The sequence below is a fragment of the Dendropsophus ebraccatus genome, chromosome 2 (genome assembly GCF_027789765.1).
Source record: "Dendropsophus ebraccatus isolate aDenEbr1 chromosome 2, aDenEbr1.pat, whole genome shotgun sequence".
NCBI lineage: Eukaryota > Metazoa > Chordata > Amphibia > Anura > Hylidae > Dendropsophus > Dendropsophus ebraccatus.
The window spans coordinates 164,285,013-164,306,915 of NC_091455.1; the positions used below are offsets into that span (position 1 = coordinate 164,285,013).

Here is a 21,903-nt window from a genome sequence, read left to right on the forward strand (position 1 = left end):
ATAACAAGTTCAAGGAACTAGCAAACATTTTAGTGCTGTTTTACATTAGAAGGAAATGCATACCTGTGTCTGAGCATCACCTACAAATAAGCGACTAAAGAATTAACTTCACGTTCAGGTGAACACAATATTTTAGTGTTGTTTCAAAAGATTTCAGAGGTATCCCCCTCCTACTGCTATTATTAAACCCCTTAGAGTCCTGCTTTGTGCACACCTATTTCTCATTCTCTACATTTCAGAGAGCAGGACTGGAGTTGGGACATTTGGCAGTGGTTACTTCCTCACTTACTTCTCTGACCAATCACAGCATAGCATGGCACTTTCTGCTTTGCCATGGTAAATGTGCACTAGAGTGAAGAAGCTGGCACAATAGTGTAGATGGCATATGGAGAAAGAAGGGGGTACTGATGCACAGGCTTTGAAATTTACTGTGTAAACAGAGATGAAAGAAACAGTGTCAGCACAGCAAGGAAGGGGTTATACCATGCAATAAACAGCTGCTGCTGAGATAGGCAGGAAGCATTGATCTCCTCTGAGGGATGGAGAAAGCTTCAGTCTGCATACACACAGCCCAGGGTCGCTCTTTTTCTCCCTCTCTCCTGCACATAGCACATGTTAAACCCTGCCCCCACTTCCAGAGACAGATGAGGCATGGGGTACACAAAACCTCTGAAGGTATCCTATGGTATCTGGCACCAGCATGTTGGCCAAGTCAACACCTTGAACAATTTGTTATGTTTCCTCCCTTTCCTAACCAACTTTTACAGTAAGGCACCACCCTGCTAAAAAGGCCACTGCCATTAGTGAATACTAATGCCATAAAGGGGTTCTTCCAGACTGCACACATTTTTAGGATAATTTCTGGGATGCAAGGATTCTCAACAAAACATTTTCCAGAGCATAAAATTGCCTTAACTGGATTGCCTTCTACTCGTAGCCCATCCCAGTTACCACCCAGGTACATGTTTATGATGCATACACACACCTGTTTTTTATTGCTTTATAGGCCAGTTTTGATGCTTGTCTGTGCATTGTAGGTGCTCTTGACTGTAGACAAGGGAAGAAAATTTCAGCATCCTGCATCTCCATCCATACTAAAGAACTCAGCAACTGAGCAAGAGATGACTATGCAGTGAAATACAACTGTATGATAAAAAAAGAGTGCAACACTGTTATTGCAGTTAATAGCAGTCATATTCCTCCATAGTTGCACACATCTGTGCAAACCCTTTGTAAACTAGTAATAGGGTGGGTACAGACTTGAGTGGCTATTTGTTAAGACCGACGTACCGCCCCCATTAACCCCGCTGGATTTACCAAGAAGGGCACGCCTCTTAGTTAAACCCCCGCTGGACCTGCGCCTGCTAAATGGTGGTGCAGAAATCTCCTGAGATGAGCAGGTCGGAAAAGACAACGTTTTTAGCAGAAACCGGGTATTTTGCGCTTAAATCTGCACCTGGCATATGTCAGAGGCGCATTTGATAAATTTGCTCCTTAGAGTAAATTTAATACTACTTACTGGGGTATGCCCTCTCGGGGTTTTGTTTGTACAGGGTGAAAATGTTTTTAAAAATGTTCAATAAAAAAAGATTTGATTTAAAAAATACTACTTACTGGCCTATAATCAATTCTATCATGAAATCCATAGTCATTATGAAATGCTGCAGATCAATTCCACATCTAAATTACTAATATGGGGACCCAGCTTCGGATTGACCCATAATTCGGTAATTAACCTTGTGAATACATATTCCTACAAAGAAACTTCTTCTATACCTATTATTTTATATTAATTATTAACAAAATTATTGTTAATTGTTCATCAAATGTATGCCAAAAGCCCTAACAATATTGCTGTAGTAGAACAGGATTCATTTGTTAAATCCGGATTGTAATTTGACACGTAGTAATCCTCAATTCCTTTTAAATAATGATTTTTCACCATTCTTTCAGTCTATCATGTTTGTCTATACATATTGCTGACACAACTCTAAAAACAAATTATACATAGCTACTGTGAATCTAATGAGACCAAGAGGGAGCAACCCATGGCTAACGGCATTTGATCACACAATGAAAACATTGGATTAAGCTTGTTATTGACCATTTATGACTCCATTTAGTTGACTGAAAAATTTACAAAGTACGCTTTCTAGTAGGTCTATTAGCCAGTATACACGTATGACACAAATCTTTTGTGTTTGCTTTAGTAAGATGATGATCCCTGGAGTAACCAAAGATTTAGGTAGACAGTCCAAATCGGTTTCCTATGTTAGACGTTATAACACAGTTTTAACTTTAGCTGAATTTGTGGAATGTAGGAAACTATTAATGCATTGATAATAGGTAATGTAACAATCATTTTCTCATCCACCCGTAAGAAAAGTCACATAATTTGCTTGTTTAGTGACTGACAAGTGAGGATGTTTTCTTTTAAACAATAGGCATTTAGACAAGATAAATCGCTATGAAAAGTTGTTAATGTGCTGGTAATTGCGTTCGTATATATACACTGTGAATTTTCGTAATTGCGTTCATATCTATATACTGTGAACGAGTGTTTACACCAGAAAATTATCGCTTAAATTTAAACGATTTAACGTTTTTTTGCACTATAATCATCCCGTGTTTCCTGGTAATCCAGTGGATACACAGTTGCACAGTTCTGTTAATTTCACCATTTCTTTTTTACAATCCACATATGTGCGCATCTTATGACTATGACAGATTTTGAGGCCTGGAATAAAACAATGAAAGTTCCCTTAGAAGCAGAGGTGATAAAGGGGTATTCCCATCTCAACTAACATAGTTATACTTGTAGGGCTCTTCAAGTTAAATACTTATGCAGATACATTCCTTTAGCAAACTTATCTTTTTCTTTCTTATCTCTGTCTTCCTCCCATTGTAGACAGCTCGTTGTCTAGGTTACAGGCCACCACTCTGCTCTAAAAGCAGTTGCAAAAGTATTTAACTAGACAAGCCTTACTAGTTTAACTATGTTGGTTGAGATAGGAATACCCCTTTAAGAAAATGTGATCAATTATTTTAAAAGTGTATTGGAAAACTGCATGAATAAGGTTGCTGCAACAAAAACATCTCTTTAACTACTTTTCCTAATATATTTAATAAAATCCACTTTTGTCTTAAAATGTTAAAAAATATTTTTTTTTCCAGGGAACACGTGGGCAGCACAGGTTCTAAACCAAGACCAGGTAATTCTTTGCTGTTGGAACAAAAAAGATTGAAACTTTTTCTTAGGATATAACATGAAATACCATCTCTCGCTTTCTTTTCTTCAGCTTTGCTGCCTATTGATCTTCTTCTGAAAGTTCCTTCAGTGGTGTTCAGGTCTCAAAGTAGGAAGCTAGCGACTTCGTTAGGGGCAGAATGGCCTGCACACAGTATTTCTACTGTGGTTCTTCATAGTCTGAAACATTCTGGTATATGTTTTAGTGGAATTACATTTTCTTTCTTTTCTGCCTTTGACTGAATATATATATATTTTTTTCTTAAAGATGTCATGTTTTCACTTGCTGTTTTTACAGTGCTTAAAATAATGGATTAAAACCATTAATACAGTCATAATATTCATATAGTATAGCCTGATACACCTTCTTAGGCATGGGAGACAATTGTATCAGCTTACAAATAGTGACAGAAACATTTATGGTACACCTGCCACTTACTTTCATACAGCGTGTAGCTTAGATACGTTAGAGTAAAGAGCCCTTTACAGACAGTCCAAAAATTTAAGGTCCAAAGAAGAGAATATAGTAATTTTAACAACAAATCCTGACAAACTCCATTGTAAATGTGGACCATTGAACAGTCACAATACTTGTAGAGTTTAAAGTGAATCTACCATCAGGCACATTTACTTTAAGTGTTGCACATAAATAGAATGGCACTGGCATGGGGAAGCCGATGCTGCAGTCCGTTTTCGGAATGCGGCCTGGTTCCTGCACATGGCACTGGTCTATTACCGAGCACCGTCCCGGGCTGAAGCACTGGAGTTGGGCTGGCCCGCCCCCAGTGGGTGGAAACCCCCGCCCCTCTATGACGTGGCTCTATTGATTCTACTGGTGCTTGTTAATAGACTGGCACCGTGTGTGGGAACCGGGCGCAGTTCAAAACAAGCTTCGGCATGCCGGCGCTGTTCTATTCATGTGCAACACTTAAAAAGAATGTACCTGATGGTACATTCGCTTTAAAGAATCTATCCATGTGTTATTTTTTCCTCAGATAAGGCGTTCATGCACTTGTAGGATTGTGGTAATTAACTAAAGTACACTAGTAGGGCGAAATGAACTTTGGTGCTTCCTCTACTTACCTCTGCACTCTTCTTCATTCACTACAGAATACTAATCACTCAAGTGCTTTACCAAATTGATCTTTATTCTTCTGGTACATTTCAAACTAATTTGTGTGAAATGCCTAAGGGTTGCACACTATGGATAACTATGCACATTTATTTTGCTATACTTATTTTACATTATATTTTGTATTGGCATTGACAGCCAACATGAATTTATGTTATTATGGATAACAGAAATGTACATAAATTATGTATACTGGATGTTTCTCTTAAACCAACTTCATATTATTCATATTTTTATTCATATCATATCTATAGCCATAGTAATTCCTTAAAGGGATTATTCATGCTTGTTTGCTTTTAAACTGCAGTCAGTAAAGCCTGCACCTACGCTGGACTGTAACATGTTCTTGGGCAGGCACATGGTTGATGCTGTCAGCACAGGTTGAGGTCAGCAATCTGGGTCGACAGGAGAGACAGTATTCTACAGAAGGCATCAGATAGAATCATATTTTAAGAAGCAGACTCAGGACAGGGTAGCAGGGTCTAGATAGCCACAGTGCAGAGATAATTCGCAATTACAGACAATGCACTAGCCAAAAGAGAGAGTGTTTTCTAACAAAATATATAACAATGTTTATTATTAGAGAATTTATTTATCAGAGAATTTATTATTAGCATATTTACGGTAATAATGAAGTGAAGCACTTCATCATCTCTGCAATCTGCTCATCAGCCTGCTGCCTTTTAACTGACTGCCGCTCCATGCCGCACCTCCTCGGGTGTTGGGAAAAGCTGGATCCAGTCCTGAAAACTTCTTCCAGTTTCCCAGGACTGGATTCATCTTTTCGCAGCACCCGGGGAGGAGAGCCATGGGGCGACAATAAGTTAAAATGAATTGTAATAGGGAAGTTACACACATTTCATGGCTTTCTGTAGATCCTACCAAAATTGTCAGAATATTGTTCACAACTTATGTTACCAAACAAATCTATGTATTTTAGCATGATAGTGTATCAATGAATGATGCTAAATTATGTGTGGCCACAGTCTGAGTAGCTTTGAGGAATACGGTTACCAGTGCATAAATTAGAAAAAAAAACTTTGGAAAGAATATAAATACAAAGCATATATTTTGATAAATAGTGTAATATAGAGGTATTATGTGCTGTCTTTCCATTCACCTCCTGTTTTTTTCTTCTCTACACAATAGCATCTGCAGGTATTGCAGTGTCACAGAGAAAAGTTCGACAGATCAGTGACCCTATTCAACAGATATTAATCCAGCTACATAAAATTATCTATATTACACAGGTACAGATTTTAATGCTTCCTTTTATGACTTTCTGAAGTATTACATTTTGCTTTCTCATGGCTCATAAAGTCCAGCTACTCAAAGAGAAAAGGTTAACTCATCTCAGTTATTACAGTCATGGGTCAGTAATTCTTTTAAAGTGGGACATGTCTCTTAAAGGTATAGCATCTGTCTAAAGTAGTCTGTGAATCAATTTTAATAATGCTTGCCCTTACAGCTATCTAACAGTGTCAGCAGTTTGGAATGTGAGTTGCAGATGACAGATTCACTTTAAGGGTCCTATTAGATGGGGCGATCAATAATGTAAACGAGCACCGATCTTCTGGGTCTGCGCTCATTAACTGAGCTTATTACACTTCTTAATAGTCATTTAGTAAGGGCTGTACAGACATTGTTAGTGATGTCCATGCAGCCCTTGCCCTAAACTGTTATACATTACCTCCCCATGCTCTCAGTCCTCTCCTGCAGGCTGCTTAGCCAGTGATTGGCTGAACAGCCTGTCAACTCAGAGCCCATTTTGACGCTTCAGCCACCAGAAAAAAAGTAGAGGGCAGGAGGAGACGGAGCGTGGAGAGGTAATGTACTAAGAGTTTATTCAATCGTTAGTCATCGGCCACGCATCACTATTACGCATAGCGATGCACGGTCGGCGGCTGATAATTTTAGGTCTAGACCTAAAGACACAATCAGTCGAGGATCATTGTCATTGGCTGATCGTTGTCTCTTTTACACGTTACGATAATCAGCCGAATCAGCCTGATTCAGTTGATTCTCTCTTAATGTAATAGGGTCCTAAGGCTAAGCTCCCAAACAGTAAAATGAAATTAAATCAGGGCTAAAACATGAGTTTCACATGTGTAATAATGTACACAACCAAAAAAGAAAACAGATGCAGATTTTTCGTAGCAAACAACTTATATATCTTTATTGAATATACTTTAAAACAATTTATATAAAAAAGAGAGACAGACCAAACATTAAAAAGAACGGTGACTATCCTGGAGGTAATTACCAAATTACATGTGCTGGAATCCCTGACCAACAACATACATCACAGAACAGGGGGATATATTCTAAAGAATCATACAGTAGGACACTATAATAAATATAAAAGATAATAAAGTGCTAGTGCAATCAATTCATAGAGTAAACTTACAGTCAGTTAGTAAATCTCTTGTCCACCCTTCATCTATTATTATTTCCCCATCACATCTAGAGATCCAGCTAGTCAGATACCTTTTGCGGTAAAATACAGTGTGTATCCTCCAGGACACCACCACCCCGACGCGCGTTTCGTTGCCTTCGTCCAGGGGTAATGACGTCCCATCCGATAAGGGTATAAATAGTCCCACCAATCACTCTCCATAGTTACTTACTCAACACCTGTGGCTAATTCGGTGCATGCATCGTCCTCCATCTCATCACTGCGAGTGCGCCGTGGCCCAACCGGAAGCAGCGTCATGGCCCCGATCACGTGATCCGGCATTGCCGGTCACATGATCATTTGGTACCATGACACCGCCGCCGGTCACGTGGGCCGCCGCGCACCGCAGACAGAGTAGTCATTCGGGCATGCGCACTGCCATGGATAATCTAATGGAGTGAACGTGCGAGCAGGATGTTAGGTGACCCCTCATTAAAGATACAAATACAACCAGTGCTATTGTGATACAATTAAAAAAGTTGGATGATGACCAATAAAGTGCATTGTGCGCTGGTGTAAACAAAGTGTGAAAACTAATAAATGTGTGAACTAAATCTAAAATATATTTTATTTGATCATGTGTATAAAATAAATAAATATTAGTGTAAACAAGGTGTGGATTCAAATCACTATATGAACATGTGCTAATAAAAAGTGCTTATGTGTAATAATGTAGTACATTAAAATCTATAAAAAATGTTCACAATGTTTTTTGCAGACAGGTGTTTATCCATAGAGTTTAATGTAGCACATTATTAGATAAGAAAAACTTTTTTCTTTTTATTTTATGGCCCTTTTGCTTTTATTTTACCATGTAAACCTAACCTACAGGTAAACTGAAATTTAGGAAATTTTCGTTAATTCGGTAGTCCTGTAGTAGTGTATATATTGTGTATTGTTACTTATTTGTTGTATATATTGCAGTTATTTATTGTATATATTGCAGTTTTTTAAAGCATTAATATGTTTCGTGTGTGTTCTACAGCTTCCGCCTGCTCTTCATGATAACCTGAAAAGGAGGGTTGTTGAACGATACAAGAAATCTCTTTTCAGTCTCCAGAGCAATCCCTGCAACCTAAAAGCAGAGATTCAAAAGGTATATCCATGTTCATAATTTGTAGAGATTCTCTGGTGCCAAGGGACTGGTGCAAGGAAATGGATTGCTGATCTTCAAAAGCGTCTCGAAGCCTTGTGCAAATAGTTACAGACATCACAGTTTTCTCCAAAAAACAGCCCTGCTTCTACCCTCTGGTTGCGTGGGATATTACAACTCAGCTAAAATCACTTCAATGGAACTACGCTGCAGTACTACACACAACCTTAGGAAAGGGTGACGCTGTTTATGAAAGAAAGCAGCTAGATTTTGCTAACTCTGGATAACCCATTTAGAGTGCGTTCACACATACAGGATCTGCAGCAGATTTGATGACGCAGATTTGAATCAAATCTGCAGATCCTATTTCGTGTGAACGCATCCTTAAAGCAAATCTGCCCCCCCCCACCTGTGCCTATAGAGATATATTGGAATTGTTGAGTAGCTCAATAGCTCTTAATAACTGTAATCTTGTCATACATTCGATTCCTTGTCTGTTTTTATTTCCTGCCAAAAATAACACTACTATTGCGGCATTATTAGTGTTATTATTATTATTATTATTATTATTAGTGTGAAAGAGGCAGGGTCTGGGGTTTCTTGAGCCTTAGGGCCGCTTTGCCCATCAAGTGCTTTCTAGATCTTACTCATGTGCTCATACCATACTGATGGTATATAGTATTGGTGCAGATGTGGTGAAGCTTCTGATTCCATGACCAAAGTTGCCAGACTTTCCATGCCTGTGCCGTCATGACAGGAGCTTAGAGCTGTCATTCATGTGGCATATACGTTGTAAGACAATGAGATGGCAGGACTAAGGCCAAGCAAGGTTTAGGGATTCTAGGACACGGAGGTCCCTAGGCTCTTCCTTCTTAATAACAGCCACAATAACTGTGTTTTTCTGGAAAATAAAAGCACAGATGCAGGAATCAAAGGTATAAGGCCCCGATCACCAGAGCAAGAAGAACGGCGGAATTGTCCACCGCGGAATGCCGCCAGCCTCCGTGTCATAATGACACTCTATGGGAGGCGCGTGCTGCTCCTCTCCCCGTACTAAAGAATGAATATGTTTATGGCTGTGGATAAAAATGGTAATTTATCATCAGCATTGTTCTATTAAATTGGAAAATTGTGCACAATTTTTCACGTTACGTTTCACGTTATGAATTCCTCAACACAAGACTAGGTTTTCACTTAAGTATTCGCTGCTGATAATAAAGGTATTTGTGGGTCGTGGTTTATTCTGCATTTCACTGTGTACTGTGTACTTCAATTTGTGATCTACGCAATGTATAAAATATATATATATATATATATATTTATTTATATATATATATATATACATATACAGTATATATATATATATATATATATATATATATATAGGCTCCTTTCCCACAATTTGCAAATAAGGTCTATTGTTGCAAAACAACAGCCTAATGATCATGATAAATAACGGCCGTTGTTTTCCTTTATTTTTGCAAATATTTTTGTGGCAAAATGTAATGTTTTCATACCTATAATACCAGTTTGTTTTTTGAGCCTCCAGTACACACAAAAATGTGTATGCACTTATATATTCCTGCACTTATACTGTATTCCTGATAGATATATATATATATATATATATATATATATATATATATATATATATATATACCTTTTTAACGTAGTATGCGTTATTGTAGGGTAAACTAAAATGCTAAAATGGATAACGTAAATGTAGTGTATGGTACTGTATATAAAATCTCACATTTCGTTCCCAATGAGCGATGTAAGTTCACCTGGTTATCTCTGTAAGCTGAAACCCTGAATGCATTCCCTTGTTTTCCCTTGTTAATATGCCTTCTTTCTATGAATGTACATTATTAGGTGTCCTTGTTTCCAAGGACAGTGCTATTTGCCCTTTATGGATGACCTAGACAAACATCTCTGAATTGTAAATGTGCATATTTAACACATCAGTGATTACTTCAAATTAAAGGATATTTTCAGAAAAACATGGAACCTTCCAGCCCTTTTCACATAGAACCTCACACTTTAACATGATCAAAATAAAGAACTAGAGACTAGAAAACAGCATTTCTTAGAGACGTGTTACAAAGTAAAGAGAGTTTATTCTTGTCATAGTCCTTTTAAGGCCTCCCACACTAAAGTGCTTTGTTGCAAGGTCAGGATATTTAAGGGCAACCTGTTTTTTGCAGATTTAGTACTGCACATCAATATTTTAATGATTGATCATAGACAGTTTGGTATAATACTTTCATCAGCATCTGGGCACCCAGAAATGAGTGCGGGCACAGTGTGTTACAGTTGGATACATTGATGGATGGGGTGGCATCACATGCACCTCCTTTAGTGGCCATTTTCAGGATGCAGCAACAGGGCTGTCATTGAGGGAGGACCTGGAGATTGGTCCAGGACTTTTGCACATAAGAATTTGGACTGCAACCAAAGAAGTCAGCATATTCTGGCCATATAGATGAACCTTCTTTATTAAAATGTAATGTTAAAGCATAAGTGACTTGTTTCTGCACTGTAATGGTCCTTTCACCAGACAGCATATGCAAAGAGCAATTACTAGTAGTAGAGTGACATGGCTGGGTGAAAGGATACAAAATCTTAACATGTGCTATACTGTATTTTACAGAAAAGATATGTATGCTTAAGCTTTAGGCTGTGTTCATAAATATAAATAGAGAATTCATACACAATATCAGACAGAATGCACTGTGAGAGGCTCACAATAGAGAATTGTTCCATAGCAACATCATGTGCCGACAGCAGTACACACTGATGCTCGGACTTAGAAACAGTCGGTGTGGTTTGCCATGTAGTGAAGCTTGTAATCTGGAAATATAGTTAAGTATGCTAATATATTGTATATGTTGTATGTTGGAGAGGATTCACAGTGCAGAAATTTTTACTGGCTTTATATTAGTAAGCTACATATATATTAGCCGCCCTTTTGTACACATAATTTTACACATATATATATATATATATATATATATATATATATATATATCTTAACTCACTTAAGTAAGAATGTATAATGCACACAATGTTCAGATCCTTTAGATTATTCTCACACTGAGCAACCTTAAAACAGAACAAACTTCACAAGTGAAACATCGGCTATAAAACTTGTGACCCTGTGATACTATTCCAATAGTATTTACTCATATCAGCATGCTCTGTGCCATATAGTGCTAAATATTCTGCTTCCATAATTAATATCATCCGGTTGTCCTATGAAGAACATGCTCAATCAATTTGACACCATTAGTCACTCCATTAGCAAAGTCAGCAACACCTTTATTATTAATGACAGCTTCATCTCACTGTCCCAAGTAGTCGCTCTTCATATATCTTTCTTCTGTCGGAGCATTTGAACGTAGAAGCTCAGATTTATAAAATGAGGAAAAGATTCTTCTTTAAAACATAAAATAAAAAAATTTAAATAAAAAATCAGGTTTCATTAATTTATGTTCTAACGTGTCATGGAGCTTAAAGTAATAGGGTCACCCCCTCCATATAAGTTCTCAGCACCCTCCTTAAGCTTATATTGTGGACATTTCATATCTTACCATATAGGATTTCTTTGTGGTCTCTTCTCTCAAAAATGCATGTTATTGTTAGTGGACAATACCGCCCACACCGGTGCCATAGGCCTCGCCTCCTCCACAGCCATTGAAATGGGCTGTCCTAAAGTTCTATGACCCACCCCTTCTAGGTTGGTCCATTCCAATGGCTGCCAAAGGGAAAGGGCACAGACACTGGTGATGTCATAGAGGGGTGGGGCCTATGGTGATCATGTGGGCAGGGCAAAGTGGCACAACAGTCATGAAGCTCCACCTAGGTGGCACAATCCTCCGACGATAAAAAGCATTTTTCACTGGACCAAGAAGCCAGAAATCTATTATAAAGTGAGATATGAAACCTGCAGAATTTAGGCTTTAGAGCTGTGTAGAGAAGTCCTCATACAGAAACCATAGGCTATGTTCTCACAACATCGTTTTCTGGCCATTTGAGGCCACATAACGGTCCTAGCTAAGTTTGGCTTTGGGTCGGTATTTCTGGGGCAGATTAAAACACTATATCATGATCCTATAGCCCGTTTATTAATTAATGGTAACCCTTCAGAACCCTTTGCGCTTGGCCGAGGAACTCGGCAAGGCTGTCCACTTTTCACTGTATATAGAACCTTTGGCACAGTGGGTCAGGACACGGTTGGACTATGAGGGGTTCGGTATAGAAGGTAATAAGAACAAACTCCTGTTGTATGCCGATGACATTCTATTGTTGGTTAAGGACCCTGATAGTAAATTATCGCGCATTGTAGATGAACTGAGTGAGTATATTATCCCGTCTGGGTTATCCATCAACTGAGATAAGTCTTCCTTACTAAATTTGGGATCCTCCTCCTCCTCCGCGGTCGCGGGTAAGTTAAGGGTTTTAGGGCCCATGGAGCCGCTGGAATATCTTGGTATCAAGGTAGGGCCCAACGTTAGTTACTTTTGTGAGTTGAATATTAAACCATTTGCTAAAAACCTGGAAAAGAGAATTAATGTGTCGAAAAGGCTACCAGTTTCGATGGCAGATAGACTTGCCATTGTAAAGATGGTCGTCCTTCCCCAGCTACTCTTCTTTTTTGGAGCTTCCCCTGTATGGGTGAGTGATAGGTGGATTAGGAAGATTGAGATCCTACTGGGGAACCTCATCTGGGGGAGGAAACGGGTGAGACTTAAATACAGAGATTTCAGTGGCCCTAAAAGGGTAGGTGGCTTTTCCATGCCCGATCTTAGATTATATTTTATTTCTTCACATTTAAGTAAGTTAGCAGGATGGAAAAATATTTCCCCTCTTCAGCACAAGGTTGGGATTAGTTATTATGACAATGTATTTGAATTGCTTGAAGCTGGTTACTGGGGTGGTGGGGTAACTAACAATTCACTATGTAATCTATACGATAAAGTATGGTCCTACACTAAGCAAAGATGTGGTATAGTGGGTAGTATGAGTTGTTCTCCATTATGGAACAATTTCCACTTGTTGGAATTTATGAAGATTCAAAACTGGAAATTTTGGCACGTAAAAGGGATTAAGTTGGTATCGCAGCTTTTTCAGAGTGGCAAGCTCATGACTTTCCAAGAGGTTAAGGAATGTTATGGGCTAGAAGATAAGCACAGGTTTTTTTTTTCTACAACTAGAGCACGCGTGTAAAGCATCAGATGGTGCGAGTTATTTCATGATTAATGAGCACAGAGTATTTTCAGTGATACAGGGCATGGGAAAGGCAAGAAGAGGTCTCTCTCATTAGCCAAAATTTTGGCTAATGAAATTAAGTACGTTGCACTAGATAGTAAGAAGGTAAAGTGGGAACAGGAAGTTGGTAATCTCGGGGAGAAGGCATGGCAGAATATATGTGCAAACTTGGATAACGTTTCCATGAATGAAGCTCACAAGCTGGTTCAATTTAGAATTCTTCACCGTAACTACTATTCACCTTTAATTTTGTTTAAGATGGGGATAAGAGAGTCGGCGAACTGTCCCAGATGTGGTTGCGATGATGCAGACTTTTTTCACATAATCTGGGAATGTAGGAAAGTCCAGGGTTTCTGGAAAGCGGTTTTTGATACTCTGAATTGTATAACCAAGCAGAACATCCCAAGGTTAGCGGTAATTGGGATTTTGGGCGGGTCCTGGGATATACCAAAGAACAGAGCGTTGTATACCAAATGTATATTCTGCGCCAGGTTGCTTATTATGAGGGGGTGGTTGTCACAGCAATCCCCAGTGTTGGAAGCCTAGAAGAATTTAGTTTCCCAGACTATGCAGTATGAACTTCTGAGGTATACAAGTAAAAAGGATGGAATTCGCAAGCACCTGTTTATTTGGAAGGATTGGGTGTAAATGATCTGCCTAAAATAATTTGTTACCCTGGATGTGTGTATTTTTTTCTTCATTTTTGTGTTTTATTTATTTTTTATTTATCTATTTATTTATTTTCCTCTCACATCTGCGGCTTTGGGGGTGGGGAGGGTGGGCAGGGAGGGGGATGTTTATTGACATATGTTGGCAGCAGCAGAGGAGGGATACCTCTTATGTGTTTATGTCTCGCACAATGAGATTCTTAGCGGTGTATCATTCTTTGATGTGATGCTCCGCTCTGCTGCTGGATGTTTAGTACCGTTTATTTGTGTGGAATGTACTGAATTGTTTCTCACACAGTTGTCCTTGTTGTTGAGGACCACTGCCTTTCCAACTTTTTTCTTTGTTAATGGAAAAGCTAAAATAATAAAGAGTTTAAAAATAGTACATATAACGTCTGTTATTATAAGGGTAGCTTCACATGTACCGTGCAAATCCAGGTGTAGTGAAGTTCTATGAGGTCCCATACCCGCAGTGGAAATTTAATTCCCGCAGCATACATTACTCCCCTCGCTCATCAGCCAATCAGTGCTGCCGTGCACTAATTGGCTGATGTGGAATGACGGGAGCTTCACACTGCCGCGGTGCCAAGCAGGTAATGTATGCTGACCGCCGGGAGATGCTGGGAGGCCTCGAAGCAAGAAGGAGCCTGGAGCAGGTGATGTATGGTGGCGGGGGTTAAAGGGGCTGGGTTACATATCCGCAGCAGAATTTTCATTATCTAACCCCATAGAACTTCACACTACCAGGATTCTCACTGCAAACCCGCAGCATGAAATTCGCTGAAGATCCGGTACATGTGAAGCTACCCTTAAAAGGATGCCGATATTTGGCCTAAAACTGCCAAAAAAAGACGTTGTGGGAACATAGCCTAATGCTGTTTGTCTTTGCCTGCCTTCATCTAAAATCTGATAATTTGTGTGTAGGAGTGGGTCTATATTGAGTGCATTTTAATGAAAGGCTCTGTTACATTGAATGAACAGGTTGCTATCACCCTGTGTAACCTTGCCAGCATTTAGCCAACAAACGAGCAAATACTTGTTTGTCAGCTGGCCGCTTCTTTCTGAGCTGCTAAAAAATCTTTTGTGAGCTTCACATCTCCCTCTGTGTAATAGGGGATGTGTGGCCAAGGAATTATAGAAACAGAAGACTGCTCAAGCAATCTAGTGTAAAAGGACACTCAATCTACTACTGCTACAGGGACTTTTCTTTTTATTATAGGGGTTGTTTTTACTATGGTGCGGCCATCTTTATAAATAGACAGTGTAGGTAGAGGTGGCTGAGCCAGTTACCAACCCAATTTCCTGCCATTGCTGCCCTGGTGATGCCTGGTCTCTGCTGGTTGTCCTCCTTTTTTTTTTAGGTTAAACTCTTCCTGCAGGAGCAATTTTTGTCGCATACTTTACTTTTAGTAACATTTTGCAGTAAATTATGATTTTTTTTAAAACTTTTTATTCCATGTTTTGAATGTGAGGTGACCAAAAATTGCAATTCCAGCACTGGCCTTTTTTTTTTTTTTTTTACAGCATTCACCATGCTGGATAGTTAAGATTACATCAAGATTTACATCACTAACCCCTTTACGTCAGCTATACATAGATATACGTTACTGCTGCACATACCAAGTGCAGCAGGAACATATATGCATGTTCCTGACACTGAAGGCCTTTGATGTGTGCGGGACCACTCCAGTGAGAGCGGTTCCGCACACATCAGTGTCTGGGGAGCTGAGGATAGTGAGAGGCAGCTGCGTCTCATTAACCCCTTAAACGCTGTGGGTCCCAATCACATGTACCGATGGGCGGGGGTCGGATCGCATAGATTGATTGCATGTTTTACAGTGAAAAAAGTGTTAAAAAAAATAGTGTAGTAAAAAAAGTTTTAAAAAGTATTAAAAAAAACCTGTTATACCCCCAAATAAAAGCCCCCCTTGCCCATTATAAAAAAATGTAAATAATTTTAAAAATTTAATAAACATATTATATATCGAAATTGTTAGATCTATTAAGATATTACATTATTGTTCCCGCACGGTGAACGCCGTAAACGGAGAAAAAACAAACCAGGATTGCTGTTTTTTTCAATTATATATCGGAAAAAAATTAATAAAAAGCTATCAAAATTTTTCAGTTACACCAGGCATGTCCAAACTTTTTTCGAAGAGTGCTAAATTTGATGAAGTGAACATGTGCGAGGGCCGACCATTTTACATGCTACATGCTATATGCTTTATAACACAGGCAGATAATAGCAAGCTGGATACCTGGGGGGCCGTAAAAGTTCGGAACGCGGGCCGCAAATGGCCCTCCGGACGGACTTTGGACATGCCTGAGTTACACCAATATGATATTTATAAAAGCTAGAGATCATGGCACAAAATATTACACCCCAACCAGCCCTGTAGGTGGAAAAATAAAAGTGCTATGGCTCTTAGAAGACGGGGAGGAACATTGCATTAATTTGACCCAGACTTTTGTGCATCAAAGGGCTCGGTCTTGAAGGGGTTAATACTAAATAGAACACTCTTTTGTTTATTTTGTGTTTTTGCTGTGATGGGAGGAGTAGCTTGTATCAAGATTTACAGATTGCCAATATAATGATACAATTCTGTTTTATATGTATAATTATGTTTATTTGAGTAAATTTTGTTTTTTTAGGTTGTACAGGGGTCTCCTGAGATTATAGAATTCTTTGCTGATGACTGCCATGGATTGCTACAGTCGTACGGGAAGTCACTGATCTCTGATGACAGGACAGGTTTGTTTTTTAAAGAAAAAAATCTTTATAAAATAACATCTTGAACTTTACTTACCTCCATTTCAAGTAAATTGAACTTATATAAGGTTCCTGACCTCTTGATGATTAAATTAAGCTTATTACATTACCCACAAGGTTAACAATTCAGAGAAATTTTCTTACCTCTTAGTATGTTCTGAGAAAGCCTCTTAGATGACAGAATAATACATACACAGGTATAATCAGGCGCTGGGGACCCCTACTTCATAAAAAGCATAAGCCATCAAGCTGAAGAAAAAATATGGATAAAATGTTTGATTGAAAGCTATTAGTGCTTATATAAAATTTTATTTGCAGTTCTGTCATAATCAAAGCTGAGCACAGATCAAAGTGTCTCTGTATAAGAGAGACACAATAAAAATGGAAATCATAAATTAAGGCATAAAGCAGTGGTTTTCAAAGAATGCTCTGCCGGGGAGCTCTGTGTGTTTGCACACAATACCACTGCTTTGATCTGCTGTTCTTGTCTTCACAGCCTATTTGTGTTCAAGGCCATATAATCTAACTAAATGCTTCTTCTATTAGAATATGCACCAATATGACATCTGCCTGTGTCTGTAGCTTGTCTTGTTTGTACCTGAATACAATTTGAGCTGGCTCTGTTTTCAGGAGGCCTTAAAAGAGAATATTTTAGAAATTGTAAACACTGGACTCATTAAGTACCACTTTGCTTTGTTTTCCATTTACTATTTTACTTACATGACTTGCATTTAGTTATATCTGCCCACGTGTCTTTGTTTATGCCATGACTTAAAGGGGTTTTTAGAAGTTGGGTAGATTTCAGAAAAACTCTTAAATAAAACAAAAATAGACTCTTTCTAGCATGTGTTAGGCTATGTTCACACAATGTTTTCTATGCTCCGTTTAAAATGACGTCCGTCATTTTGAGTCTAAAATAACAGACGTCATTTAGCTGTCCTGCAATGTACATTATTCTAGTTTGGGTTACTGATTGCCCTTTGGGTGTGTCTTTGAAAAGTCCATTGAATTTAATAGTCAAAACAGAGAGAGAACGGTGACAAAAGAAAAACTATGTAAACTTATTTTGATGTCCGCTGCAAAAACATCCGTTATTCAATACATTGTGTGCATTGGACGTCCGTCTTTCCATTGACTTGAATGCGTCATTTTAAATTTCATAATCGTCCGCCTTTTCTCTATTTTTGACGTTGTGTGAACATAGCCTTTTACTGCTTGTCCACAGGGACATCATTTTTGTATACCAACACTTTCTAATTAGTGAGGTTTGACTGCTGGGACCCCATGATTATTCAAAAACATGCCATAGCCCTAGTGAATTGTCTACCTGTCTACCTATCTGTTAAGCTGTGGTCAACCTTTAACTCACTGTACTGCTTTTAACTTTGAGAACTTGATTGGAGTATGTAATATATGCAATAGTTACTGCTTAGTTTGATTCAGTTGTTTGGGAGTGTACTGTGCCATGATTGGGTGTTTGATATGACATCACTTTTAGACAGAGAGTATATTGAAAATATATTTGGTTTCTAATAATGTACATTTTTTGTACATTGTTATGGGGGCTGCCATCTTACCTGAGCCATTTTTAACAGCATTTAGTGACATGCTTTACAGCAAGACTCATTGACATAGATGACAATAGACAGATGTTGTCCCCTTGAGATGAATGTAAAACATTACTGAGCATGCTCTGTGACCTGTGAAGAGGTCATGCCACAGGGAGCTGCTATTGTCTCCTCTATCTACCGTTGTCACATGTCACTGTAATTCTGATCACTTTACAGCAACCTCCTCTTATCACCACAGACAGAACAGGAAGTCTCAGCTCAGTTGTAGCCCCAATGGTGAGAATGAAAAAAACTGCAAAATTTCAGGATTATTTTATAATATAGATAGAAAATGGAAAATTAGAGAAAACATCATAACAAATTCTTTAAAAAATATGTTTAACATAAAAACACAGGGGGAGATTTATCAAACTGGTGTAAAGTAGGCCTGGCTCAGTTTCCCCTAGCAACCAATCAGATTTCACCTTTTATTCCTCTTTGGAAAACTGAACCAATTTTACTTTACACCATGTTTGATAAATCACCCCCATAATTTAAAGAATAGATGATTTTCTTATGACACATTCCCTTTAATGCAAATATTTACTTGATAGAGCGACACAAATATACAATTGAAATTAGTGATACAGTTAGAGATAGAGTCCATCCGAACCCGAACTTTCGGCATTTGATTAGCGGTGGCTGCTGAAGTTGGATAAAGCCCTAAGGCTATGAGGAAATCATGGATATAGTCATTGGCTGTATCCATGTTTTCCAGACAACCTTAGAGCTTTATCCAAGTTCAGCAGCCCCAGGTAACCAAAAACCGAACCCGGTTCGCTCATCTCTAGATACAGTATAACATGTTTGTTTTCTTGGTTTCAGGAAATGCCAGCACCTTCGATTTTGAGGGTGGAATAACTTATGAGCAACTACAGGTATGTTAGTGTTTTGCATATTGATTGAGTGTAAGGACACATCCAACATGTATTCTAAATGCATCTAATACCTGAATAAGTACCAATATGACAGATGGCTATCCGGAGCGGTCTTGGCATTTCTGGGGCCCCAAGCGAAGTTATGTCTGGGGCCCCCCCTCAACACGCATTCCAAAACAATAGACCGCTGTGTGTTGCCCCCAGTATTATATACCCCTTGTACGCTACCGCCAGTAATATATACTCCTTGTGTGCTGCCCCCAATAGTATATACCCCTTGTTTGCTTCCCCCAGTAGTATATAGACCCCTGTGTGTTCCCCCAGTTATATATAGCACCCCCGTGTGCTCCCCCAGAAGTATATAGACCTCCTGTGTGCAGCCCCAGTTGTATATAGACCCCCTGTGTGCTGCCCCCAGTTGTATATACCCCCTGTGTGCTCCCCCACTAGTATATAGGCCCCCTGTGTGCTCCCTCAGGGGTATTTAGCCCCCCTGTGTGCTCCCCCACTTGGATATAGACCTCCTGTGTGCTCCCCACTTGGATATAGACCCCTGTGTGCTCCTTCAGTAGTATATAGACCACCTGTGTGCCCCACCAGTATTATATAGACCCCTTGTGTGCTGCCCCAGTAGTATACAGACCCCTTTGTGCTCCCCCAGTTATATATAGACCACCTGTGTGCCTCACAAGTAGTATATAGACCCCCTGTATGTTCCCCCAGTAGTATATAGACCCCTGTGTGCCCCACCAGTAGTATATAGACCCCTGTGTACTCCCCCAGTAGTATATAGCCTCCCTGTGTGCTTCCCCACTTGGATATAGACCTCCTGTGTGCTCTCCAAGTTGTATATAGACCCCATTCTGCTGCCCCAAGTAGTATATAGACCCCCTGTGTGCTGCCCCCAGTAGTATATAGACCCCTCTGTGAAGCCCCAGTAGTCTATAGCCCCCCTGTGTGCTCCCCCTGTTATATAGCCCCCCTGTGTGCTCCCCCCATTTATATAGACCCCCGATGTGCGCTCCCCCTGTTAAACAGACCCCTGTGTGCTCCCCCTCCCATATAGTATATAACACAATATAACAAACACTTATACTCACCTGGGTCCGGGCGTCTCCTCTTCTCTTCACTCTTGTGGCTGCAGGAAGGGTTTTCCCTGCGATCACAAGAGGCTGCACTCCCCTTGCACTGGCGCCGATGCTCCAGTGATGTCAATGGAGCGCCGGCACCACAAGGACAAAGCTGCCACTTGTGACCGCAGGGAAAACCCTTCCTGCGGCCACAAGAGTGACTGACAAGAAGGGGGCCAATGTCTCCCGCCCTGTCAGTGCTGCTGCTGCATGTAACTGTGAGCGCTCATTACGAGTGCTCATAGTTACAGTTCAGATGGCAGCAGCGAGCGGGGCAGCGGCCCTGTCCAGCGGTCTTGAGCGCAAGAGCGGGGCATGTGGGCCCCCCTGGATATTGGGGGCCCCAAGCGATTGCTTGGGGTGCTTGGTGCCAAAGACCGCCACTGATAGCTTTATCTTTTGCTTGTTGTCTTTGTACCTGAATACAAATGGAGTTACCAATGTTTTCAGGGGGACTTGATGGAGAATATTTATTTTATTGTAAAAGCAGGATCTTTTAGTACCACTTGCTTTATTGCCCATTTGAATTTCTAAAACCAAAAAAATCATGAGTGGGACTTTTCAATCCTCCGATAAAATAATGTGCTCTATAGAATTCAAACTTCGACCATACAATTTCATTATAATAAACTTTATATGTTCAATATATACAGTCTGTAAAAAAAAAAGTGTTTTAAAAAATGTTGTGTTTTTCTTAATATACAGACAATGACTGAAGAAATTTTAGAGGACAGTGGCTACTATAATTTAACTTCAGACAGGTAAGTTTTTTGTGGGAGAAAAATAAAAAAGTATTTATACATCTTGCCTCCTGCCGCCCTATCCTATACTACGATTACAGTATATTTAAAGTGACTCTGTACCCACAATCTGACCCCCCCCAATCCGCCTGTATCTTCAGATAGCTGCTTTTAATCCAAGATCTGTCCTGCGGTCCGTTTGGTCTTTATGGTGTCCCATTAACCTTAATTTCAATGATATTATATCATCATACAAGTTATATCCATACTTGTCCATAGCACTTCTCTGACACACACTTTGGTCAACCATCCACCAATAGAAGAAAAAAAAAGACACCACAATGAAAAAATGCATTATATGTGTTTCATATTTCAGACTTGAACATCTGACCACAAAAAAAAAAAAAAGTTCAGTGTGTTCTAGACTACTCTTAGCAGTCTTAGCCTGTTGTCATCAACACTCTTCCACAAGTGATACGATTTAGAAACCCACTCTCAGAAGATTACCTTAATTGCTCAAACTCCACCCTTAGTGACCCCCTTCTCATCTTATATATATCTTTACTACCTGCACATATAAAGGCACACAAATAGTTTCAGTAAAACATAACGGTGCCTTTTTTATCAATAGTTGCTGCCTTATCCACATGCTATAGACATTTTACATTCCTTGGTATTGACAATAACTGTTGCTCCTGTTTATTCACCTAGTCATGTTAAATAAATCCTAGCTAACCTCTGGGGGCACTAGAACGTGGCAATGGCTCAAAAAGGATAGATGTCTCTTCACTACCTTACAACTCATGTAACCACTATTAGATGTATATGAGGCATATATAGAGAACAACTACACAAAGAAATAAAAAAAATCTTACTTTATTTCACACTTTCCTAAATCATGTAAACAGT

The 21,903-nt window shown here is 39.3% G+C and overlaps 1 protein-coding gene across 6 annotated transcripts in view; it reads left to right on the forward strand.

The window, feature by feature from the left end:
• The window catches only part of NEK10 (NIMA related kinase 10), a 156,763-nt gene that overhangs the window by 133,140 nt on the left and 1,720 nt on the right, over positions 1 to 21,903 (forward strand). For 4 of the 6 annotated variants that reach the window (XM_069958651.1, XM_069958654.1, XM_069958652.1 and 1 more), the window contains 7 exons: positions 3,175 to 3,212; positions 3,300 to 3,440; positions 5,529 to 5,629; positions 7,820 to 7,930; positions 16,519 to 16,618; positions 19,072 to 19,124; positions 20,960 to 21,015. In XM_069958651.1, the coding sequence (XP_069814752.1) occupies positions 3,175 to 3,212; positions 3,300 to 3,440; positions 5,529 to 5,629; positions 7,820 to 7,930; positions 16,519 to 16,618; positions 19,072 to 19,124; positions 20,960 to 21,015 (600 nt within the window). Of the gene's footprint in view, positions 1 to 1,037; positions 1,219 to 3,174; positions 3,213 to 3,299; positions 3,441 to 5,528; positions 5,630 to 7,819; positions 7,931 to 16,518; positions 16,619 to 19,071; positions 19,125 to 20,959; positions 21,016 to 21,903 lie in introns of those variants that run through there. The other 2 variants (XM_069958655.1, XM_069958657.1) reach the window with 2 other exon arrangements.